Below are 27,314 nucleotides of genomic sequence, written 5' to 3' on the forward strand. Positions count from 1 at the left end.
GTTTTAACAATGCAGTATGCCATTTTGTTGTACGAGTAATCTGTTAGTCGAACAAACTGCTGGCTGGCGCGAACACTTCATACCATTTTTTCGCTTTCATACCCTCTTAGTTCGGAGTGCTCCATCCATTTCTTATTACGTCAGTGAATATAACAATTTTTTTTAATGCTTTTATCGTACCCAAAAACAGGCTTAATTTTTTGTTTTTCATTAGTGCTCGGTTGCCTATTGTAGGTGGAAGAAATAGTAGGACATCAACAAGTTTTATTCTCTCCAATAACCAACAGATTCCCCTATAGCCAAGCGTGTGGAGAATCGAACACATTTTTATATCCTTTATTATGAATACTCAAGCATAAATTATACGATTGAAAAGCATGTATGATCAATGATCTCTGCCTGTCCTAAAGAGGGCAAATTAAAAAACAACATCCTTTATTATGACATATTAAGGCCGATATACATTTAACCAGTAAATGCTCGTTTTATTTCCACTATATTAATTTTTTTAAGTGTAATAGATGTGAAGCATTCTGTCGTTGTCCTATCTGCGTTCGTAAGAATATTCTAAGAATGATTGATGTAAGTGCATTAGAGCGTGCAAACAGTTACCTACCTACAGCGTTCTTACATAGTCTTCGCTCTCGCTCCCCGGAGCGATCTCTTCAAAGCGTTGTTACGAGTATGTTCTAGCAATGAGGATTTGTTCGGGTGAACTAAACATTTGCCTAAGAATTCTAGTTCTTGGTTCTTATTATTGATCGTAGTTATTTTGGTGTAAACGCTGGGGACAAACTTTCGAAAACACTAAAAGATAAAGAAATAATAGTCTTCTCTGCATTTAGACCAAACAAACAAAGAGCCAGCTTTGTTTGTTTGGTCTAAATGCACCTTATGCTTAAGCAACTTATGCAGTGGTCGACAAACCGTCAAACATGATGCACGTGGATTAAAGGCTAATAAATGAGATTAAAGAATTAGAACTTAAACTATTAAAAATGTATGTAGAACAAAAAAGGATATGTTAATCTTGACTTAATGATTGGCTTATTTACTCGATTCGGTAACATTTTCAGTAAGATAGAAATAAACGTCAAAGTTTCGTTATAGGGAGCTATAACGAAACTTTTAACTACACTTTTCCTGTTTTCTATTAATAATAACAAATAAATAATAGTATTGAGATAAATATAGACAAAACTGAGTATTTTACATAGGAGTTTTTTGAACACAAAAATACGAAACGAGCGGGCTTTGATCTTTTACAAAAACCACCCTCTTGGGCGAGCGGTGACGAGGTGAAGCCAGTGCAGTCGAGGCGAGCGGTCCCTCTTCATGCTCGCAAGTCGCACTTGCCACAGCTGGTCTGCATTCGGCGAGCGTGTGGACATGACATTACAATCATTTTCCTGAATACACTATTTAGTATTTACCCTCTAGATCTAGAAATATTGGAAAATCAAGTTTCTACTGTTGTGTTGTTGATATTAATTCAATAATTTGTGACATTGTGTGTGTGTGATTTGTGCTTTTTTACTACTAACATACGGTTATGTTTTGGAAGTATTATGCGAAATTAAATAAATACTGAATTTGTTTATGGCTTTCCCAGTTAGCACTGAGATTTGTGTTCTTTGATTTCCAGTTTTACCTTGGATTATACATTGTGTTGCTTTAATCAATTTTGTATAATTCCCTTGACCGAGTATAAGATATTTATTATTATTACTTCTGGCATCCCTGGTACATGGTACGTCGCGATGTCGGATGAAACATTATTCTATTGGGAAACTAAAAATGTGTCATTTTAATGTTGCTTTATTTTCCTTTGTAATTACAGCAGGAAATTTTCAAATTAAGTACTAAGAAAACGTAACTCTGGTTGGTGTTAAGAGAAAGGTGCGAAAGGTGCGTGCAATGTACTAAAAATTGTTTCACGTCGTGATATTAGCTGTTGGCGCGTTATTAATTTAGGCGTATTTTGTGCGTAAAGTTGATCAGTGAAATAGGGTTTTTGTATGTGTAGAAGCGTGGTTATGCTCGAAGCATGCCGTCGACCTCGCGTTCGCGCGGCTCGGGTCGTGGGCCGGACGGCGCGCCACGGATCCAAGTCATAGCGCCCATGTCGGAGCGGCAGCAGTTGGCACTGGTGATGCAAATCTCATCGCTAGATGCCCCTCCAGGTGAAATATCGTACTATTTACATGAATGTGCATGTAACTTCTGATCAAATATGATTTCCCGCCATTTTTCGTGTTCAGCCGCTCCGACACCAGGAGAGGAACGTAAGCAGACCAGACAACAACGAAACGAACGGGGGGAGACACCTCTACACGTAGCAGCCATTAGGGGTGACCACAACCAAGTTAAGAAGTATCTTTACCAAGGCCAGGATCCAAATGTTCCAGACTTTGCTGGTATTATGTCTTTTATTGATATTGTATTGCTTGAAATCAACCACAATATGTGGACATGACTTAAAACAAAGTAGAAGTATGTATATACTATTACATGGTCAAACAGTTCTCCGTTAATGTTATTGTCTTAATATATTTTTTATGGTTACACGGAAGATCAGAGCTGGGTTCTAACAGACATACAATTAATGCAGACCTTTTTGAAATTATATCAGCCTTGTTCCTGATAAAAGTCCTCCATTTTTTCAAATATTTTGTTGTACCCATATCCAATATAAATTTGTTTGTTTCTTTGTATATTATTTGCTTTCCTCTGATATTCATCTGATTGTAATATAACTGTCAACTTATAGTTTGCTCAGCATTTAAAATATTTTAAAAATTGATAAAGAATTTTTCTTCTTTAATATTTTTCTAAGGTTCAATAAATACTATTTAAAAATCAACTTTACAAACAAAAAATAATACAGTTAATTGTGATAAAACTTTGACAAAACACCTCAGGAAAGAGAAATTTTAAATATCAGATTGAACAGCAGCAAAGTGGGGCTGGGTTTACTTACAATCCAATGAAATCATTGAATATTCTGTCTTTGTAACTAAGTGTTAATTTCTTAATGTAAAACTTTATTTCACTAAAACAGATATAATTTTCAAATATATGTCAATATATTCTAACACAAAATAATTTTTAAATATTTGTTAACACAAAAATACGTAAACATTCTAGTACCACATATTGTTTATTTGAAGGTATTTTAAGTGAAATGAGTTTTGTTAGTACTTATATATACTTTAAATCCCTAAATTCTAGCAGGAACATAAATGTATATCAGACTGAACCTTGGCCAGATACGGCTAGTAAGGTACATATGGCAATAATATAAAGATAGTTCTAAAGTGTTATTATATACCGGCTGTACCACATAGTGGATTGGGCATAGTGGATTGGGCATTGCTAAAACACCCTTGCATAAATTGTTAGTAAACAAAGCTGTAACAGAAAACTCTTTAAAATTTTGATGTGATTCCTTTGTAAAAATTGTATTTTTGTTAACGTTGATGTAAACATTATTTTATGTAAATTCTTACAAAAAAGTATGTAAAGTCACTCATCAATAGTTAAGTGGTTCCATAGGCTGGTTGCCTATTGGTGCAAAAGGTTGAATACTTGCTTTTATTTGCCATGCAACACTATCATATTTATTATGTAGGTTGGTGGTCACAGAGCTTTGTAGGAAGTACTGATGGTTGTTAATACTCATAAGATAAAGGCCAAGCAGATATATTATTCTGTACTTAAATAAAACACCAGATGCCTCATTTCCTCTTTTTTTGTATAAAATATGATAATAATAGGAGAAAAACAATTGTGTTGAAACAAATAAAAACAAAGCAAAATCTCTAAAAACCAAATTAGGTAACCAAAATAAAATTTAACATTTCTTCTAAAAGAGAAAAACAAAACAAAATATTTTAACCAAATTAAAAACCAAACCATTTCCACTTCAGCAACACAAATTACCCAAGATCCTGGCAATAATGCCATGTTGGTCAGTGAAAGGGGCAATAATGCTGTTGTTGCCAACCAAAGTTTCACTGACCAATTTAACTGCTAGCTCTAGGATCCATTATAGACTAGATAAACCTTTTATTTATAAATATATAAATGGGAATAAAAAATAGTTATTTAATACAATATATACTACAAGATAGTTAAGAAGAAATTAACTATAGCTTATAATAGATATACATAAATAGACATTTTATAATATAACTTATTAAATAGACATTTTAAGTTGTGGCAAACAAAATTGAGTTAATAAGGTAAGTTTAAACTTTTAAAATGTTGTTATTGGTGGCATGTTAGTCCATTTTTATGTTTTTCATTTTGTCTCATAAACTACATAAGTAAAGTTAATAGCATTTTCATAAAAAAAATTTCGTATTTTATTATATAATCATTAATTCATCTAATTTTAATAATGCACAAGCAGTAACTAACTGTTGAGACTTTTTGTTTGCCTATTATGATGAGCTACAGGATCACTGATATATGTATCTATAAATATAGGACAAGATTTTAGGCTTGTCTTACCACTATTTTAATTACCCAGTAATGATTTGGTCATTAGAAGTTTGTCATAACTTCCTCTAAATCTTTTAATGTAGTCCTCATATAATTTAATTTACATCCACTGCTGGACATGAGGATCATTCTAAGAGGTATTTGGTAGAACTACAGTTTTGGGCCCTTTGTGTCCGGCAACTCCATCAGACTTTTTTACATAGTCTATTGAGCTCCTGTCTTCCACCAAACCAACACTAATGTTATTGACACATCCTATTTAGCTGTTTTGAATACTCATTAGAAATTTTATACCTTGATGGCTTCTTTCCACAATGGTTAAAACAAGTTTGACATATTCTCTTCAAAGCAGTTGTTTTTTACTTTGCACATTTTTTAATGTATGCTGCCTGAATTACTGTGCTATAATTTTTTTTATTCACCAATCTGTGTTTTTATTTATATTCTGCTCCTTTTTACTTTTATTAGAATTAATTTAAATCAATTACGCTTGTGTACAGGTTGGACAGCTCTTCATGAAGCATGTAGTTATGGTTGGTTAGAAGTAGTAACAGTTCTCGTTGAAGGTGGTGCTAATGTCAATGCAAAAGGTTTAGATGATGACACACCTCTACATGATGCAACAACCTCTGGCAATCTTAATATGGTGAAATTTCTCATTGAACATGGTGCTGATCCATTTGCTAAGAATACGAAGGGGCGGACACCTTCAGATTATGCAGCACCACATATTTTGGAATACCTGCAATCCTTAAAAGGTAAGATTTGTGACCCCATTTTTATTGAATTTAATTTTTACATAATATGTAAGTTTTTGGCTATTTATGGTTGCCATTACTTCCTCAAGGTTAAATAAATAAATACTTAATTTGTCACTTGTAAGAAAATTCTAAATATATCTCTTACAGATATCATATAGATATCAAATCTCAACACTACTGTTATATAAAACTGGTCATGTCTGACCAGGCACAGGGTAGGGTTGTCCATCACAATAGAAGGACCTAGAAGGTGTGGCTTTTTGTTTGATACTTTGAACATAATATTCCCACTTTAACCAAAGTAATTTGGGCCACAGTATACTTTAAAAACTTAATTATTATTTATTGTTAAGAATGTTATGTGCTTGTTTTTCCATGGCTCATGAACTACTTTTCACTAGTTGATTAACAGAACTAGCAACTTCATCTAAGTACAATTCAATGAAATTGTTACGACTCGCAAGTATATTTCATAAGTTTGATTATACATTTCATAAGACTATTTATTACTTTTTATCATGTTATCTTGAAAGCCTTACTAGTTATTGTCATCCTTTTAACTTCCTAATCTACTATATCCAACTACATAACAAGCTGGCTGGGGCACTTGACTCTTAAAAATAAATAAATATATTATAAAGTTATGTCAATATTTCGCAAACATATCTCTAAATTTAAAATTATTTTCATCCACCCACAATTTTTGAATGACCCATCCCACAACACTGATAGACACCGAACCCGCGGCAAATTACAGCTTTTTAGTACTAAAAGTCTGACCTAAACCACGGACGGAGAGACAGACAGACGCACAGGGCGAAACTATAAGGATTCATGGTTGACTACGGAATTCAGAGGGGCGATTGTGTAAGAAATTTGTATTCATTGGCCATAAAACCTTCATAAAAACCTGCAGTTTAATAAATTAAACAAATATTTTTTTGGGTTTAATTTGTTGAACAGCTAATTTCAATAGCAATTTCGATCTTATTAGTTAAACGAATGTGTTAGTACTTATAAGTTTTAAAATAGATCGTTTTTTATTAAATAGAATTAGTTTAAATTGTGAACGATTTTTTTTGTTGGAACTATAAAGTTGACTCAAAGAAATTTCATCATTCTTGTATTCAAGTCACCAGTCACTTTAAGCCTTTAATAACAAAAAACAATACATAATTTACCTATCCCGACTAACTTACCTACTTATACTTACTTAATATTATAAATGTCAATGTAAGTTTGTCTGTGCGCTTTCACGCAAAAACTACTTGACCGATTCTCATGAAACTTTGTACACATATTCTTGGAAGTGTTAGAAGTAATAGGATACTTTTTATCCCGACTTTAAGCTCGGTCCTTTGGGAGAGGGGATGAGTGTTTGACGATTTTACACCATAACTCCGACAAATTATAACCGATTTAAATAAATCTATAATGTGTGTATCGAAATAAATAAACAATCTATGGACATTCTTATACAATCGCCCTAATTGACAGTGATCATTTAGTAAAGCGTTCTAATAAAGATATCTTTTCTTAATGCAGATCTAGGATACAGGTAATGTGACAGAATTTTCCTAAATTTCAGCATTCCAGTAGGGCTAAGATGCGCCCTACGAGACAGTAATTACGTCTATCCATTTAATCATCTTATTTCCTAGAATTAGATGCATGTTAGCCCTACAGGTTTTTATTTTTAATTAAAGCTTGATATGTCCCATTGTACGATTGCTGGGCTACACTGGGCGCTTTCTGTCTCCGCTTCTATAAAACTTTCTATTTTTAAGACTTATATTGGCATAAAAGATTTTAGAAACATATCGATTATAGGCAAATAAATAAATACTTGCATGCACTGTTAGCAAAATTAGGTTTAGTAAATAACTAGATAATGGGGTTTGAACATTTTATTAAAAAGGTTTAAATAAAAAATACCAGCTCTGGGCCCTAACTTTTGTTATACGACTTTCCAAAATTCAGTAGTATTAATAATTTAATTCATACAAAAAAAATTATATTAATGTTATTTCTGAAAATTGACATTACACTGTGAAACCAAATACATGTAATCAGCGAAACAGACACCATACTCCACTGTACATGTTGCCAGAACGCTGCGGGCAGTTAGGAATTACGCGGTGCTACAGAGACAGATAAAGATCCCACATAAACCATTCGCGCGCTGATCGCGCATGTTACATTACAGAGTAGTAACAAGTAGAGGTATCTATATTGAATGTTTAATATTTCACAAACAATTGATTTAAAAAAAATGTTAGAGCAGTTGTTAATTTTAATGTAAACAATCGCAGGCAAAAAAACTTTCTGATATTTTTTATTTAACCCTGTAGAGCTTGTCTTACCTACCGTCCAATCTTCTAAAGCGTCGGGTTTCCGAGATATGAGCTAACAAAGCTTTATTGGCCTAACTTCATTTTGACGGCGAAGAATGTTCGGCGGAGGATTGTTTTAAAATGGCGGACAGTTCCATACTGAAATATCCAATCCCTTTTGTAATGGCGCTTAATATTACAACATTAAGTAAGTACCTATATTTGGAGTTTAAAGGACTGTATTTGCAGATAAAATTTCTACGAAAATAAGTTTAAATGAAATCCATTTAAGATGTAGTACGTACCTAGTTAGTTTCTTGAATGTTACGATAAACATTTAAAATAACGTTTATAAAAAATTTATTAAATATTGATTTTCAGCCATAATAAAATATGACAAGATTAGCTGCATTTTAGAACCCTGTAACATTCACAGATTATGTAGACAAATGAAAATACCTGTTTACCGTTATAGTCACCGCTACCAGTTACCATGAATTATATAATATAGTACCTATATGAAGTCGCTAAAAATCGACATTCACGTGCTCGGTCGCTGCGATCGATCTCTGTGTCGTTTGCAGCGGGACGAGACATCTCAGTTCAAGTAGAAGTTTATAACTGTATAATATGGTATATATGTATATTTTTAGTGTATATAATAAATAAACGTCCCAGTTACTTATGGCTCTCGCTAACTGTAATAGCTATTCTTTAGTTTGATTTTCTGTCATTGTCCACTTTTTGTCACAATTTGTTTCAAAGATTCAGTTTCGGTTATTATTACTTACACGTGAAAGTAATCGTTAAAGCTAAGCTGCATTGGCCGTAATCCACCACGCTGGCCAAGTTTGGATCAGTAGATACACTAGGTACACCTTTGAGAACATCATAGACAAATCTCAGGCATGCAGGTTCCTTGCGATGTTGTTCTCCAACGTTAATGCAAGTGGTATTTAAAAACACGTAAATCTAAAAAGTTAAAGGTGCTTGCCGGGGATGGAATTTTGTTCCCCCGAAAGGGGGGCCGCAGCTCTAACTATTATACTCACCGCTTTTGTTGCAGTATGGTGGGTTATGCTCTAGAACCTCCTAATAAGCAAGGAAACTTGTACAGAGCGTGGCACAATAATAGTCTGTGGATGATGAAAAATGATTGAATAAAGCTTAAAGTTGTTCAGTCTAGTTTCGAATATAAAGCGACCACTAGTATCCATACACGGATATAATACATGCTCGAAATAATCCTATGTAAAATTATTTGCTACTAAAGGAGGAGGGTTGATAAAAAATATCAGACGACTATTTTAATATTTATTTATATAGTTAAAGATATATTATATAAGTAATCCTTTATGTGAGTACTACTTTATTTTGGCTTGCTTACTGAACTATACCAAAATCAGTGAACGACTAAATTTTCAATTGTGACTACTCTGGTTGGTTATGCATTAAGCCTAAATAACCCTTTAGTCACAAGCATGCATTATGGCTCTTCAAATTTAACTAATTTAAAGGTTTAAATCAGTCTTAAGCTGTCACTTAATTATTCGTTGTTGTTCTTAGGCTGTCACAGCCGTCAGATTCAAGTCGATTGATAGTTGTCAATTTTCACTTTAGTTCCCGAAATGGCCGCAACGCGTCGGTAAAGTGGTTGTATTGTAGATGGATAATAACTATTGCGTGTGTTGTGTTTGTGTTTTGTGACTCGAGTTATGCCACCGCGCTGCTTGGAACGGCCATTTTAAATTTATTTTTTACATAATTGTTTTTTTAAATTATAAAAATAAAGCGTTCTAATTTAACTTAATACAAATGTATCGTAAAATTGTATCGATAAAAAGGAACGTTGTGAGGGCGTGTTGCTAAAACTCGCTATGGCTTCTTCGTAATGTCAACGTCGTGATGTTGAATTTTTGGGCTAATTTTGTAGAGTGATGATAAATTTATTGTTTACTGGCACTGTTCTTACAAAAGTGTCGGATAACGTGAAATGCAAAGAAGAACTCTCTCAAACAACAAAGGGGAGTGGTGTTGGTATTTTTTTTTTTACGTATTTGCGTAAAATGTATAATGCACGCCGTATGTACATAAGTAATATATTATCACGATTAGATGCTGTGCTGTGACCCTTTTGTGAAACGCTATTTTAATGATCCGACTGACGTGACAAAGTAATTAGTTTTGAGAGAAAACGTAGCAGTTTTCGTGGAACTCGATTATGCGACAGCCGTCAACATGTTGTGTTAAATTTCTCTGCAGTGGAATGAAATACGTGCTAATTTCGTTTGGTGATTCAATTGTGCATCCTGTTCAACAATAATTATTGTAAGAAAAGTGTGTTGCAAAATTTTTTATAATTTAGTGATACATATTTTAACAAATGGATCTCATCATGTGAACCTAACCTTTAGTGTTCTGCATGTTAGTTCATCAAATATATTTAAATTCAGATTGTGCAAATATTATATATCATGTGTACTAAGTAGGACCATAGCAAGTAAATAATACTTTGCGGTAGCAATTTATTGATAACATAATTTGTTTGGTGAGGCATGTGGTGTTTGAACAGTAGTTTTACCATGGCCTTTTTAAATGTAAGAATTGTATTTTTAATGGTACTTTAAACCTATATACTCTGCTTATTATAAGTGCAACATCATTCACCAGTACAAATTGTAATCCAGTGACACCAAGATTGCATTTATTATTACAAGGTTGAGACCCAATCTGAAGAAACTGTTGTGTTTGATAGCATTTGTGTTATTCCAATGATGAATTTCATATTGATATAATCAAAAACTACAACAGTTGTCGTCCAAATTTATTTTAAGGCTGTGAAATGGTTAATCTTTTACCATTAAATTTGATGGTTGTCTGATTTTAGTGTTGTAAGAAGAATATAAGACTGTTATTTGTGCTAATTCTTTTAAACTAAATTGACAGGTCTAAAAATACAGATATCATTTTCAACAAAAAACATGGTGAATAGGATGGCAATACTTGTATAGAAAGGATGGCAAGAGTTGGCCCCATTATACAAAAGTAATCACTTTTGAAATGGACACAAGGATAAGTCAGGTCTAATAATAGTAACTTTGGATAGATTTACAAATGTATGAGAATTCTGGAATCTGATCATTATTTCTGAAGTTAACGCTGAATGGAAATCACTGAAGTAAAAAGACCACTTGAGACAACCATTAGCATGGTCAATTATTTGTTTTAAACATTTACATGCACTTTTAAACAAAAGTAGAGCATTAATTAATTATTCTTATACAAAATTATACTTTTTTTTGCCTTATTTTGCATTTTTTTTTTATAATATTACTTTTATTTTCTTCTCTTTGACCCTTTGTCTGCAGTCTTTTTCTTTTGTAATCTTATGAACAACAGTAGTTTTACAAAACAGATAACGCGAGAGCTGCTCAAACTGGTCGCACAAGGGATGACAGTGCCAAGAAAGGTTGCAATGCCAATACAAACAGTGATTCTAACAAACGAAGCAATATGGAGAGCCTAGCGCAGGGCGATCATTTTGAGGGCAAGGAAGCCGCTCCACAAGAAAAACGCAATGTTGAAAACAGAGATGGTAAAAAATGTATAAATAATAAATAAAAGTGAAATTCATTCAGCTAGATATTTTATTCAACTAATAATATAATAAAACATGCTAACAATTAATTAAAATTCTTTCAGTTCCCTTACTATTTTTGTTTTTATTTTTATTTACTTTATAAATTAATAAATATTAAAGCACTTAAACCAAAGAAATGCATGAAAAATAGTAAAGAAATGATCTCATCTTGGAAATTACTATGCCTTTGGAACTACAGCTGGAAAACTGATCTTCTGTGGAGCCATAAGCTACATGTGTTGTGTTACATATAGTTTAGTAATATGTTTTTGGGGGATAGGGAGTTCATTCCACCAGTATTAATCCATCATTACTTATGAATAAACATTATTCACCATTTGGATGCAGAAGAATCAATATATATTCACTAAAAAATCGTTAAGTAGGACATGGCATTTTCTTACTCAGTGTGTTGCAGTGTAAGAAGATGGATGCCTTCCATGTGTTCCGAGTTAAACAGAATAATGTTTAATGTATCATCATCAAATGTGTACATGTGTAAGAAGTGAAACTTTGTTGTTCATTTTCATGCTTGATTTGTTTAATGGACTCAAGATTGCACCAGATCAAAAATCCATAGATAAGTTCCTCTTTTAATCTATATAAATTTATTACAGATGGAGTTCAGTTAAGTAGCGGAGTAGTGTCATCAACCCAAGATGATTTGGTTCCAGTTAGTAGTAATAAGCGGCCTTATGTAGAAGATAGTCATGAAGCTGAGCCAGCAGAAGATGAATGTACAAAGCGAAAGAAAAGGAAAGAAAACGAAGATAGGGAACTAATGGCCAAGCCAGCGCCTGTAGCAAGGAGTGGGACTGGACGGTGAATATAATTCTTTAAAAGATCTTCATACTAGTATGCCTCAACTAAGGCTGGTTTTTGATATCAAGACTATATTATGTTCTCCATGCATCTTCCATCGAAAATTGTAATTTCGTGTTCAAATGCTTACTTTTTTTGTGTATTCCTTTAATATTTACCTGATTAGTTTTGAGTTTAAAAGGAAATTGAAAGGCTAGTGTCAGTTGCTATATCTATGTAATGTAGGATGGTTTGAAAATGCTTTAACAGAATCCTAACTGGTAGCAAACCTCCGGGACCGGCCAGCAAAACGGGCGCAGCGCCTCTAAAGGGAGGAGGGAATCAGGGCAAAGCATCTGGCTCAGCCTCAGGGAAAGGAGTACAAACCCAAGGAAAGGGAGGTGGGGCGGGTGGAAAATCTGGTGCACAGAGTCATCAGGTAATTATGTTATTTAAATCTTCTGTCGTAAGTTTTTTTTCACAGACATGCATCATAGACACCAACTGAATTCACAGTAAAAATAAATAGTTCTACTATTTACACAAAATGGTTGCACATTTAGCTGACTTACTGTCTGCGATATCTTCTTTGCACAGACTTTGATATGAAGTTGTAAGAAACTATCTCATGGAGATAGTTGTAGATTTTAAACCTACCCACAATGTGGTGCTTTAACAATTGTATATTAGCAATAATGACAGAGACAGGGGTGCAACACGCCAATACCGTAACTTTACGCCGGTATTAAAAGATTTTTTTCGCAGACATACTTGGTACAATTTTTATCCCACCTAGGGAATCGAACCCAGGAATTTATTATTCCTATTGTAATATGCAAGTTTCCCGTATATTGTCGTAATAAAAATGCGCTGTAAATACAAGTTGTCAATTTAATATGGTAATTACAGGGTAAATCTGGAACAGCGAAAGGTGCTTCAAGTTCACAAGCAGGTAAGCAAGATAGGAAAAGTCCCGTCGCAAGCCCAAGACCTCATCAGGGGAAAGATAACAATGATGATGAAGACCAAAAGGCCGAGTCTACTGCGCCGAAAGTCCCGCCGCTAAAAATCGTGATACCCGGTGGAGCAAGCGGCTCTGGCAGTAGAAACGACCAAGAGGGAGAAGGTATATATTTTTTCATTCAATGCAATTGGACGCGCCCTGAATGGGCATGTTTAATTCTATAGAGTATCTTATTGACTATACCTCCTTCGTTACCGCTGCGTCCATAGACTTGGTGCAGAAATGACAAATACAATGGTTAACAAAGTTAATTTTTTTTTATGAACTTGCTTAACAAGTACTAATTAATATAAAATCCTAAACTAATCGACGAGTATTATTACCGTTATATATAACATCAACATTTTTTTTTTTTACTATTAAAAGAAAACATCACGTTTAAAAAGTGTCTTCGGGCACTATGTGCAAATTCATCAATATAATCCGTTTAGGATGTAAAGTCTGTATCAGATGCAGCAGTTTTTTTTTTTTTTAATTTTTTTATTTCTAATCGTCCAACGACGTAGGACGCAGAGACTAAATAATTTGTTGAAAACCTAATGTTATATTCCGACATTGATCTTATTTACTTGACTTTACATATAAAATTACTGAATCATGTTTAAACTTATATTTTCTCATCAAATTAATTTTCGCTTAATGAAGAGAAATCCTAGTCCAGAGGTTAATAAGAATTTACAATACATTCGCTGATGTTTACAAATCTCACTATCTTTAATTGGTACTTCTCTGTATGTTTTTGATAGTATAGCGAAATAATCTAAATTATTTGTATCTTGTTTATTCATTTACGCTCGCCACTTCATCAACATGTAGGAAGACAAGGTATTAACCTTTATACTATATTGCCATGGCTATGTGTGTTCCTGAAATTTTTACTTGAGCCGATGTGTGTTATGTTTTTAAAGTCCGTCGATGTGCATTTTTATTCTAATTGTAATTATTGTCTTTACTTTATCTTTGAAGTATTTTTTTGTTCTAAAGCAACGCAGGATATTCATACAAAATGCTAAATGTGTGCGTACTAAGTATCCGTGTTTTTAATTCCTTTTTTTTCTACTGCTTTATGAACAAATACTAATCGATTAAATAAGCTATAGATGTGGTCTATTCTAAATGGTTCAATTAAACTGAAGAGAACTTTGAATAGAAAAGAGAAAGCTACACTTGAATGAACTTTATTCGTTACGCTTTATTGTTTTTATTTTATGTCTCAAAAGCTTTAAGCTTAGCATGACAGTTTCGCTTAGATTATGTTGGGTGGAAAAATATGTATTTAAAGGCGGTTGTGTCACGAACTATTATAATTGACAGCACTTCAAATCTTATAGTATGTTATAAAGCCTCCAGTAGGTATTTTTGGAAACTTTAACCCTTCTACAAGTTTAATGTTAAACTCATCAAAATCTTTGGGTTATTAATTGTATTCTCTAAAATCACTTTTCGGAGACGAATGGATCGATTCATGACAAAAAAAATTTGCATACCACTGTAAAAGTGCCATTTCCACTGAGCACAATTAATGTGCCGTACCTATCATTTTTGGAATGTTGTCGATTGTTTTTAATGTGTTAATTCTTTTAGTTGTAACACTGACGCACTGAACCCCATACCCACATGCTTTATACTGAATTACAATTTTCTACTCAATATATGTTCGATTGTTAAATGTAGTCTTGTTGTCCGAATTTTCCGATGGCAGCCATTAGATTATGATTATGTTTCTGATACGTGCCGCTAAGATGTGGAACGCCCTCCCGGCAACTGTGTTTCCTGCCACGTATAATTTGTATAATTTGAGTACCTTCAAGGCTAGAGTGAATAGGCTTTATCTAGGCAAGCCTGCTCCAACTAGACCTCATCATTGCTTTCTAATGGGCATGATTGTCGTCAAGCGCTGACCTATCGTTAATAAAAAAAAACACCCTTCGGTATATGTATCCCTTGTGTACCTTAAAAACAAAATTGAACAGGCGTTTTCTGGTTAAGAGCACCCTGAGCTTACCCGCATCAAGATCACTCATGATGGGCAATATCAAAGGCAAGAAAATGTTACCGAGGTTACAGATTCAATCAATGCGTTCGATCACCTAACGTCTGAAACGGATTCTTCGCCTTGTGCAACGTCTGCTTAAAGCGGCAAGAAATCGTCAACGCCACGCCACTACAACTCGTAAGGTGTTAGTGTAAGAGCTACAAGCTAAAGAGAGAAAACAAGCGTATACCGCACGATCACCCCGCCAAAACTCGACACAGTAAACGCAAAGGCTCGTCACAACTCTATACCAACCTCCAGAGGGTACTCTAGATCCATTGTTATCGACAGTTCAACCCAAAAAATGTATGTAAATGAATCTTGAGGGTAATTATATTTAGTATAACTGGGAGTTATTGCAATGCTTAAGCAACATTTCATCAAAATATAGTGAAATCTTTACCTTTATATGGTTTCTAATTGTGCTTTCGTATTAAATGTTAATTCATCCACACTGTGAGATAGTCAGATGAGGTGAGCTGTATTTCGAGCGATCAGGATTAATAGGAGGCGACAGAGTTGTGCAAGATAACCGGTTTGGTCAACTACTGCGCGTTTTACCTCTCAGCTATAGAGGAAACATCTACCCTTAGTCTGATATGGCCTGGTTACATTACTTTAGGATTTTGTTATTACACAGGCGGCACGGGGCAAAGAGGAAGCGGCAAGGGTCGTGGAGGCTCATCGACTTTACCCTACGTGATACCGTGTACCAGCACTGACACCGGCCAGACCTCTGACAGCTCAGATGGCAATTGCGAAGACAAGAGGGCGCATGAAAGTAGTAAAGTGAGTCATGCTTCGTAATTATTAGCTGTTAATTTCTCGGGGCAATATAAGTTGAATAAGAGACAAACAAGGGTCTTAATTAATAGAAATATTTCTCTTGGAAATTTAGTCATTAAATCTTGATGACGTAAAGAGGCGCTTATTAAGTGCGCTGCTAAAACCTGCCAAACAAACTTCAAAGTAATTGTTTTTTTATATTTTGCCTAAGATTGTACTTTTGTTTTTTGTTCAGCTTTTGTTGACATTATGTTTTGTGTTTTGGGAGAATAGGGCAGAACTTAGATGTGTAAATATTTTACATTAATATTTCGTAGTGGTTTATTGCGCACTCTAACATTGCACAACGAGGCGATATTTTGATATGAAAATGTGTTTGCGTGGTTTTGAGTAGTACAAAGTACTGGAATAGCTTCGGGCGACCAGTCCGTGTAAGGTCGCCATTGCACTAAGAAACACAACATTTTTTGGTGGCAATAACTGAGAATGCAGTCTGAGATAGCAGCAGTGTAGCAAATTATATTTCTGCGCAACGTGCTCGAATGCCAAATCACTTTTCTCTTACTTTTTTTATTTACTTTTCAGCTCATTCAGTATTTGGGTAACGTTGCTGTTGCTGAAACTCACATTGTTAAGATTTTGTTTGATAATTGTATAACATCGTACTTTTTATGTTCAACAGCTGCCCTGTCAACCTCATTGGAGCAATGGGCTGGGTATAATTAGATTTATATTTCTCTCATGAAAGTAGGCCAGTACCCAGCTTCGGGGCAATAAATAAGGCAGATTCAATTACCGATAAAACAACAAGCTAAGTTATTTTTAAAGTCTAGACTGCATATAGTGTGGATAACGATGAAAGTCGCCGTTGTTTAATCTATAGATAACTTTGCGGACCACACTTATTAAAATTCGGATTAACCAAAAAAGAACTTTGTTCTGGCTTATCAGTTTCTTAGATTGAATATAGAAATATCTCACGAGATGGTTCCAATCTGAGAACCTAATGAACGCGAAAGTTGATGGATAGTGGTAATAGCACGCTTTATTAGTACACCTGCTTTATACCATGTTGCACTTAATTCAAAAATATATAATTAAGTTAATTTTCTCAATTGGTGTTGGTTGCGTTTGTAAAAACGAAACGTTTTTAAAACGGGTGACGAATCAAACTTTGAATAGCCGGGCGAAACTCAACCTCCTAGTATGCCGAATTAATAATCTATGCCAAATACTGGCGTGCCAGAGGCCTGTCTTTACTTAACATTTTAGATCGTAGTCATTCCGAACTATGAAGCCATGTTTTACACTAACGCGGAACGCTAGTTTTGTATTAGCAACCAATTTTGCTTTGAACCGAACACCGAAGCTTCGGTCGGTTACACTGGTAGATGATCCTGCAAATTTTAGCGGGACGCGTCCCGTCTCTCTTAAGATGCCACGCTGTTAAGTGCGAGATTGAACACGAGCTGTCAATCAACTCAGTCAGCTATCTCAAGAAAACCTCTCATTTAATAGAATCATACCCTGACGCCGATCATTATTTTTTTTCTCAAAATTGCGAAATTTAACCGGTTTCTAAGTTCTACTTTATAACAATTAAAATATGTTTTGAAATTATGGCAATTAAGAAAACATCTCTATAATAAATTAAGCCTGAGAAATACTTGTTACAATTCATCAATGTAGTTTTTTTAGACAAACCTTTAAACGAAATGCAATTCATGTCTTCACGTAGCAGAGATTTTTTTTTTTTAAGATCTGTTTAGAACCGATAATTCGTCTGTGTGGAACGTTTTATTATGACAACAAATCAATTGCGTTTCAGACGTAGAGTTTTGATTTACTTTTATTCAATAAAAGTGACTCGCCACCGTCGAGTGGCCACTTTTTTGAATTCGTTATATACTCGAAAGCGTTTTTTTTCTTTGGTCTCTACTATGATTTATCTATTATTTACCTTTCTCCTCAACCTTCTTATGCCGAACGATATATAGTAAAAATATACTGGATACGTTACCAATTGCACGAAGGTACCTACTTTACAAGTTTATGTGGCTGATATTATTTCTGTGACCTTCCTAGCCTCTGTTATCACGAAGTTTGTACCAGTCCAGTAAAAATATTTATAATAATCTTGCAACAGGTCTTCATTTTGTTCGAATAAAATAGCTTACTGACTTAATAACAGCTCTCTTCTTTGTTATGTACGTAGAGCCTTCCATCACCCTCATTTGGAGTAAGTCCTGCCAAATTGATTAGTTAGAAATAATAGATCGGTGATAACGTTTGTGTCATAATAATCTAACAAAAACATGTATAGAAGTTAGCCACTCTTTTTAGGCCAAATACTGTTATTACTTATGCGAGTACTGTGCTTTAGAGCATAGTTATTTATAATTAGACTACATTAAAAAGAGGAAATCGAACCCCGTGACCGCATACTGACGCAGAAGGCAATCTATGACCACTGCGCCAGAGGGTCGCTAAAAAGTAGCGCTATTGTCCAAAAGAAACATTAAATACTTGTCTTATAGGCAGGACAAAGAGTACTCCGCTCCCACAGAACGAATGACGGTGATAAAGATAAGGGAAGGACCTCTCCAACGGGGTCGGAGGCTCGCTCGGGATCGAATCAGGCTTTGAATTCCATCAAAAGCCCATCGCGCGCTGTAAGTACTATTGCCATAATCTCAGTAGAGACCTTAGGTGTTTCATATTTGTCTCGGTGTATCCAGCTCGCGTCGTGGATTAGTGCGTAACGGTAACTTTTTATTGCAGGGTCAAGATGCCGACCACGCGCACTCCACCTCATCTGGAGCGGGGGGAAGAAACGAAGCAGGTAATTTCACTGTTCAAACTTTATTATACAATTTTAAATCCCATTAAGGGAAAGGAATCCAGTTCACATCGTCAATTTAAAATGTGATATATCCAACAGTTCATATAATAACGACTGCATATAACATTGTTTGGAATTAAGATCCCAAATCTTATGTGTAATTTCTCTCTGTCATGTGTAATCGATGTCCAAAGTCCCTGCAGGCTTGCCAATCTTTCTAGTTCAAACAGAAAAAGCAAGCAAAATGTTCAATTTATTCGTGTTCGAGACTAGCTACTTGGCAAAAGTGAAACGGGAAATGAGAAGATACAGTGGGATAGACGATTTGTATGAATTCCAGATGGTTGGCAATCCTATCTATACATATAATTATTATCTCTCTTAAAAGTGGATTTATTGTAGGCATCAAGTGCAGACGTCAACAAAGACTTTATCTTGTACAGATTTCTAAAAGTTCTCAGTATTAAAACAACAACAAACAAAAACTATATTCATACATTGTTTACACATAAAATAATATTAAAACATACTTCTTCAAGAACACTCTGACTACTCATTTTGTTCTGGACGTAGTCACTTGTATGTGTACACAAAATTCACGTTAATATAATATTAGATGCCTGTTTCACTGAGTCCTAATAGAAATAAAAATGCCTGTTTCTGTTAGTCGTCGTATGAACTAAAACTTACCAAATCGATAAGAGGTTATTAAGAATACAATTAAGATCCTAATAAAAATAAAAACTAAACTAGTTCACCTGAATCAGCTATAAAGGGTAAAAATATTTAAGGACTTTGTGAAATAGACCCCAAAAGCTATCCTTATATTTAGTAGTCATTAAAACCGTGCTTACATTGCTTAGTTTTTAGTATATCCGCATGACAGTAGTTGTTTTGGTATTTAACGTAAGAAATACTATTTTCTCCATTTTAATTAGTAAAAGTTTTCTTAACTATAATAAGACGTAATTTTGAAAAAGTAGGCTGATAAAAGAGTTCTGTTACCGCGTAACTGAAAACTTTTTTATTGGTTTTCTCCTACCAATATCTTTATTGTTTTTCGTGCATATATTTTCCAACAGTTCAACGCCAAGGAACCACGCTATCAAGGAACGCCAATGATATCAGTGTTTTTGATTTTTTTTAGATCTCAATGGATGGTATATAAATGATATTGCATACTTATGGTTACAATACGCCACTTATAAAAGCCTTGGACCATTCTAAGCATAAAAATACAAATTTTTGTTTCTCCTGCTGCTAATGTATATCAATTTATCAAGGTCTGTTTCAGAACGATATAAGGCATTGTTTTATATTCGGAACAACCTGACCACACTTTTATAATACGTCATATTAACACAATAAGTTATGAAAAGTGATGGTGTCTTACTTATATCATAGTATCGTTTCGAACCAGCTCAGAAGCAGAAACGAAACAATATTATTTTCGAAGTGGATTTTATTTTGAATTTATCAGAACACTGAAAAAAGGAAAACAGGCAATGGACATATTCATCTAATCAGAACTAATTTCCATAGTTCATTACTATATGTTAATAAACATAGAGTCAGGCTGATTGGTGTTTGGTTCGTTATAAAGGTTTTGTGATCGGTTGATAATAAAGGTTATAGGAGCAGTAAACCAAACAAAATCAAGTTAACAAACTTAGCTTTGGAGCAAAGAAACTCTGTACAGTCTCTGTGTACCAAATTTCTATACAGTTTCAAACTTTAATTTTTGTTCTTCTTCTATATGGAATGACAGATTTAAAATTATACAAACCTACAGTGCTATGATAATATTATATTATATAGGTCGTAGCTTTTGTAGTATTATTTGAAAATAATTTTAGCAGATTGAGGTGGGAAAGCAAAGTAAACGTATATTAACGAATGCTAACGATATTCGGTTGGCGTAGCTTAAAATGGAGGCTTAATGCGAAAAGCTGATGGACTCATGGTGTATAAAGGGTACTTTGACGTTGCTCAGACGAAGTTAGTGTTTAAACGGGATATCACAGTCAGGAGCAAAATTTTGTCTCATTTCAACTGTTTCTTGAATCTGAGGTAGGACTATGTACGTTTTATCTGAGTCTTTTTTCATCGAAAAAATATTTCGCGATATATTTTGAAAAAATCTCTGCATCGTGCAGTCATTTTGATATTTGATATGGTTGCAATCATATTCATCAATTTAGTGGATAAAAATTGTTTTATTCATAGTAACTAAGTATGAACACCTTCATGTGTCTATATGAACATGTCTTCAAACATGTGTTTTCCATTATAGTAATATTATTGGCTACGATTAACTTACTACATACTAACTACTGCGAGGGTACCGAAAAATAGAAGGTATAATATTTTGAGAAAGTATTATAATATTAATTATTATAAATTGACTTATTTTTAATATAGTCAGTATATAAAAATCGGCTTAAACATTCAGCGATGCAGTTGCTAATCTAATAGTGTTGTTGTGTGAAAATTACTTTTAATATGAACTTGTTTATAAAAGACACAACCACCAAGGTGGAAAAAGCTGTTTCAATTGAGATGAACTGGCGAAAGAAATAAAGCCAAATCCAAATATGTCTTTTGCAAGTAGGCCCGCCCATAAATGGCACTGTCGGTGCGTGCAATACATAAAAAAATTAAAAATAGTATTGAGGTGATGGCGATAACTATATTTGTAAACTTGAAAGTATAGCTACGAGGACTAAACACAGTAAATAAATTACTATAAGTAGTATTCTTTGGGGTTATGTGACTGGTACTTCTAGTTTCAACAGTTGTGAACGTGTTGAGAGTACAGAATACATTTCAAAATCGCAGGTCCGTCTTCGGAGTTGCACCCTCGGAAGCGTAAGCTCAAATCCTCCAGAGAAAGCCACTCGAGGGATCATAAAAACGAAGCGCCGGACAGCACCACGGCTACGCACAACATCACACATTGTAACCCCTACCAGATGTATATACATATACGGAAACAGGTAACTAAGAAGTACTTTGTAGAATTAATTCATCATGTACATGATACGTCCATTATTTATCGGAGGTGATTTGGACTATTTTTTGACCACCCTCTCCATAGATGTCGTGAGATTTAGTTAGACACCTTCCGCCCCTTTCCAAATCTCACAACAATTTACAAACATGCATACTTTTAATCTAAATCAGTTCATCTGAGTAACATTGCGTCGAGTTTATAACATAATCAGATTGATTTAATTTATAAACCTAACATATTAAACTAATTCTTTTAACCTAAGACTACATAAGACTTCTTTATTTGTCTAACAGAATTCCCCTCTACTTTTCCCTCAATTATATTCTTGATAAATTCATCATGTTAGTAGGTGACCAATCGTTTTTCCTCTTCTTATTTGTATAGGTTTAATGAGAGGTTAAGGTGAGGACTTTTAAAGAGGTGAATAAGAGGGCCAAATACTACATCTGACAGAATTACGAAATAATATTGAAGGTTGCATAATTATATTTCATGATCACTCTGTAAAAATCTAAATTAAAACAAACAATATTCATTTTTCCATAGAAATGAATTCAAACATTTTATTCATTTGAAACTTTCTAAGACAAAAGACCGACACACGCGTAGTACCTACGCTACGCGTCGCGTACCTAATAAACTGTCATGAGTCACATGATTTTAATTTTGTACCTCTAAAGAATGCGAAGTATTACTATGATTTTCATTTACACGTTGTATTGATAGAGATGGTCGGAGAGGGCTACACCAACCAGATTTTAGTTAGCTCTTAAGTTAAAGAAGAGAAGATTTCTCACTTAATTTAACCCGTTTTTGTCGAAATGTTTCATTGTTTCTTGCAGAAAATAATAGCATGAACGTCTTCCGAGAACCCCTCTCACCCCGACGTGAGATTGGATAAGGTTCGGCTCGACACCTTACCCTTTTAAGGCCTCACGTAACTATTGAAGGCCCCCTATTTCGGATATTATCAAATGTTATTTTTCCTTTGGTATAGAGTCCAGAATAGAGACCCTGTTTTTAGACGGGGAACCGCACGAGTTTCTTTTTCTTATTATAACGCGCGTGATGTCGTGAGGTACTTGTGTTGTAATGTTTGCGATGATTTGAAACTACAACTTCGTAATTATATATTACGAAATGTAAAAATAAATTTATGTATCCAGATCGAGCGGCGTCAGAAAGGTTTGTTTCCTGTAAAGCCAAAACCACCGAAGGACTTCAACAAATATCTAATGAACAGGTGTACGTACACCTTGCAAAACACCGTGAATCCTGAACCGCAAGTTGATATACCGCACACGATGCCATCGCAAATGGTTAATGATTTTTTGGCACATGAAAAAGAGAGGTATGTAATCTATTAATTTGCACTATTTTTTCGTACTTTTCATATAATTTTAATATATTATTCTCGTTATAACTTAGTAAAAAACATACATACATAAATAAAATCTTCTATTTTAATAAGATTCTTGTTTATTTTATTTTTAAAAATGTATGAGACGATTGTTTAGAACCTACAATTTATTTATAATTCAATGCTAAATTAATAAGAAAACAATATTTTATCAAATCCATACTGCACTCTTACTGCTTTATATGAAGCAGGAACGCAATTTTACAGCTGCCAAATTAATAGGATCAATAGGACCAGCTTTCCAGTAAAACATGTTAACGCTATAAAATAATGAAATTGTCAAATTCGTGGTGTATTTGGCCGTCCATTAATCAAAATTACGTTAATTCCTATGTAACTATGGTTTAAATAATGAGCATTGATTAAATTTTGTTTTCATTTGAATGACAGGATGCGGTTGCGTATACAACATTTGGTTGAAAAAGAGAAACTAGTTTTAGCCGTGGAACAAGAAATATTGAGAGTTCACGGGCGCGCCGAACGCGCTGTGGCTAATCAGGTATGTACAGCTTCTCTCTCATATATGTACAATGTAAACTTGCCTGACTTAAACTTAACATGACGCTTGCGTGATTGGCAATAAAATAAAAACTTATTTCAAAAGCACTTTAGAAACGTCACTCTACTACCTCCGGTTCGAAGGCAGCTTCTACTAAGAAGAAGCCGGCAAAAAACTCAGCAGGTGTCAATTTCCAACATCAGCATTATTATAATTACTCTTCTGTTTTATGAGAGATTCAATCGGAGCGGTTATCTACCAAGCAACCTTGTGATAAAGAAATTCATCAGTTGAATATATTCATAAATGTTTATCAAAATGTTGGTGCTTTCATCCTTTCTGTTAAGATGGCCACTAGAGGTAGTGGCCATCTTGCTTTAAGTTTAATCAGTTGCTATTTTTGCATTTAGTATAAATGAAAGGCGTGTGAATTCCACCAATGTGCACTTGGTCCAGTGGACTACTGCCAAAACCCTTCCCATTCTGAGTTGGTAACAAATATGAGTTCTATAATGTTTTCTTAAAGGTTTGTGAATTCCACAACTTGGCCAGCGTAGTTGATAACGGCCTAAACCAGTCTCATTCTGAGGTGAGACCCGTGTTCTGTATTGGGACCGTAATGACTCGATAATGATGAATGAAACATGTATTCATTGGTTCGAGCACTTCCTTTTTTGGTCTGCACGATATTGCGCGACAAGGAAGTGTAAAATGTTGGTTAGTGAACATTCATTCTGAGAGGTGCCACGCCCTATATTAACCTTGTCATGGAAGAGAGTTTCATAATGTTCTCAAAGACGTGCGAATTCCACTAATCCACACTTCTAATTTTTCTACGGCCCCACCCCTTCTCATTCCGAGAGGAGATACGTGCCCTGTATTAAGCTCGTAATGGAAGAGAGTTTCATAATGTTCTCAAGGGAATGTGAATTCCACTAATCCACACTTGTTTAGCTTATTTTATTACGGCCACAACCCATCTCATTCCGAGAGGGGATTCGTGCCCTGTATTAAGTTCGTAATGGAAGAGAGTTTCATAATGTTCTCAAGGACGTGCGAATTCCACTAATCCTAACTTGGCCAGCGTAGTTGACCAACCTCAACCCGAGAAGGGTGTAATAACCCGTGCTGGTATTATGCCGGTAATGGGTTGATAATAATGATGTGATACATTAATTAATTTTTGCAGGCTCTTCCTTTTTCGGTGTGCACGATATTGCGCGACAAGGAAGTGTACAATGTCCTGGCGCCGGATCAGGAGGAGAAGCGCAACGCGCAGCGCTCCCGCTGCAACGGACGCCAGATCAATTCGTGGCTGCAGGAGGTCGACGACAAGTGGGAGAAGATCAAGGTGAGCCTGGCGTTTTATATAATAAAGCTCATTTGCGAATCTATATATATATAAAAGAGAAAGTGTGTGGGTATGTTCCGTATAGGCTCCGAAACGGCTGGACCGATTTCAATGATCACTTTTAGGGAATCTCCGGATTGACCTGGCGAGTAATCCTGTAAAGTTTGGTGACGATCGGAGCACTCCTATTTTTGAACTGTCAAACTGTCAAATACAGCTTTTATTTATTATGATGATATTCTATTGTTGGGTGTACATGGGTGTAGATAATGATCTTCACCCGCTCAAGAAGAGAATAGAAGAAAATTAATACGGAGAGAAATAAATTATTTAATATATTATGAGACTTAAATTAAAGATTTAATGATGTAAGTTTATTGTTTAAATAAAATAAAGCAAAATATAGCTCGGCGAAGCGGGCTGGGTACGCTAGTATAAAATAAATGCTAAAGTGTGTTTCTATGTTTGTTTGTTTGTTTTTACTCGTCCACGCCCTAACTAACCAACCAACTTGATTTTTGGCATGAAGTAACATGAAAGGACGGAGAGTAAAATGGGCTACTTTTTGTCCCGGGGAAACTAAAGACGGGATTTGTAAAAAAACTTTAATGTACGCGGCCAACAGCTAGTTATAAATAAATATAGGTACAAAAAACACCGCCACTATAAGGACATTTCTCGATTATGTGAAGATTTTTAACGGTATAAAACATTTGTTAAGATAATATTTTATTCAACGTTAAAAAGTGTTTTTCTGTAAAACTTTACAACCGATATGTTATATGGTATTGGATTGCGAAACAAAAAAACTGTCTAAAAAGCTATCTGCAAACATATATACATACCTTTTCCATGAACAACATCAAGCTTAATTTTCTAGTAACCAAAAAACCGAGAAAATCGGTACAGTGTAATATTAATTTTTTCGATCTTTATCTACTCTACACCAAACAGATCTTCGCACGATTCCCTCTGGCACATTAGCATCCTTAAGAAACACTGACTGTTTACAATGAACCAATTGCCAAGAAGCTATCTCATATATAAAAAAGTATATTTTTTTGTTGGTTACGCTTAAGTCGTCAGTAAACGCTATACATGATATATAACTTATGTGTGGTATTGCAGGAAGGTATGCTTCGACGTCAGCATACGGAGGCAGAGACGCTGCACGCAGTACAGTTAATGGGGTGGGAGTGGAAACTCAAGGAGATGGGTCTGTGCGACTACAAAACCTCGCCCAAGATCGACTCCACGCACGTGCCTCAAATACACGTGTCGAATTTTGACTTGCCCGCTTGAATTTTAAGTTCATATTGCCTGTGTTAATGTAAGGCTGGTGCCTCTGGTACCAGCATAATTGCTAATCGCGCATCACAGCACGCAATGCATTAAACGCGTTACACAGTACTTAAAACGTTAAATAACGAGGTATTACGCGTATCCCTGAAAATTCATCAGAGTGCAATTGTGAGTATTTCTACCAACGTTTACTTATTCGATCAGATGAAAGTTAAATACGATTTATGTGGTATCGAAGGAGCGCCATCTAGTGACAATATTTGAAAACCGTACTGTGACTACATGGCGTACTTTCGATAACATATAAATCGTATTTAACTCACATGCGATATTCAACCTATGTTAACGAAGGTAGAAAATCTCACTCTTTGCACTCAGGTGACTTAGTGCTTGCTACTTTAGTAAGCTAGCTCTTTCTGAGCGGCGTCTACCCCCCAGGTAATGACTTCGGGGGTAGATTTCAGGGCGGCATTTCGGAATACAAAATCATCTGCGTATTTTAATACGAGATAAGTTATGCCAAACCTTTTGAGGTATTCCGGTTTGCATTCGACCAATTTTTAAGCAATAAATAAAAGTAGATATAAATAAATAGTGCGTTCAATGTACCTGCTCTGTTACTGAATACATGTTTTAAGTACTGCGAAATGCTATGGGTGGCATGCTGTAATGTACGAAAAGCTTTTAAACCTATAAGTTTGTCATTCTCGTGGTCTTTCAACACTTTTTTAAACATCGATTGGTAATACGACTCAAGCGGAGCTACGAAATTGGATTATAAAATTTCAAAATTTTTTGATTGACTGTCGTCGCTACTTTTCTAAGGACTCTCTTCTGCGCCCGAATTCTGGTCACGACTGATTCTTTACTTATAAAAAACCGATAACAGCATTAGCTATAGTGCCGTATTAATATTAATTATACCAGGACAAATTTTTTTTTTTTTTTTTACACTGAATAATTATTATGACATAAAATATTATAGAATAAACTATTTAGAA

The 27,314-nt window shown here is 34.7% G+C and overlaps 1 protein-coding gene across 13 annotated transcripts; it reads left to right on the forward strand.

The window, feature by feature from the left end:
• The first annotated feature begins 1,489 nt into the window (after positions 1–1,489).
• On the forward strand, positions 1,490–27,271 carry LOC120636614 (ankyrin repeat domain-containing protein 11). Of its 13 annotated transcripts, XM_039908161.1 has the most exons (17): positions 1,490–1,750; positions 1,841–1,908; positions 2,027–2,183; positions 2,262–2,417; positions 5,007–5,264; positions 11,016–11,195; positions 11,858–12,062; positions 12,312–12,480; positions 12,951–13,167; positions 15,741–15,889; positions 18,424–18,558; positions 18,668–18,728; positions 21,567–21,724; positions 22,908–23,092; positions 23,552–23,660; positions 24,850–25,011; positions 26,140–27,271. In XM_039908161.1, exons 3-17 carry the CDS (start codon positions 2,048–2,050, stop codon positions 26,311–26,313), a joined length of 2,454 nt encoding a protein of 817 aa, XP_039764095.1. In that variant the 5' UTR covers positions 1,490–1,750; positions 1,841–1,908; positions 2,027–2,047; the 3' UTR covers positions 26,314–27,271. The 13 variants fall into 13 exon arrangements, with proteins under 13 accessions (XP_039764095.1, XP_039764097.1, XP_039764096.1 ...); XM_039908163.1 differs by lacking the exon at positions 1,490–1,750 and having other exon boundaries at positions 1,767–1,908; positions 12,327–12,480; XM_039908162.1 differs by lacking the exon at positions 1,490–1,750 and having other exon boundaries at positions 1,767–1,899.
• Positions 27,272–27,314: the final 43 nt, after the last annotated feature.

Source organism: Pararge aegeria, chromosome Z (assembly GCF_905163445.1).
Source record: "Pararge aegeria chromosome Z, ilParAegt1.1, whole genome shotgun sequence".
Taxonomy (NCBI): Eukaryota; Metazoa; Arthropoda; class Insecta; order Lepidoptera; family Nymphalidae; genus Pararge; species Pararge aegeria.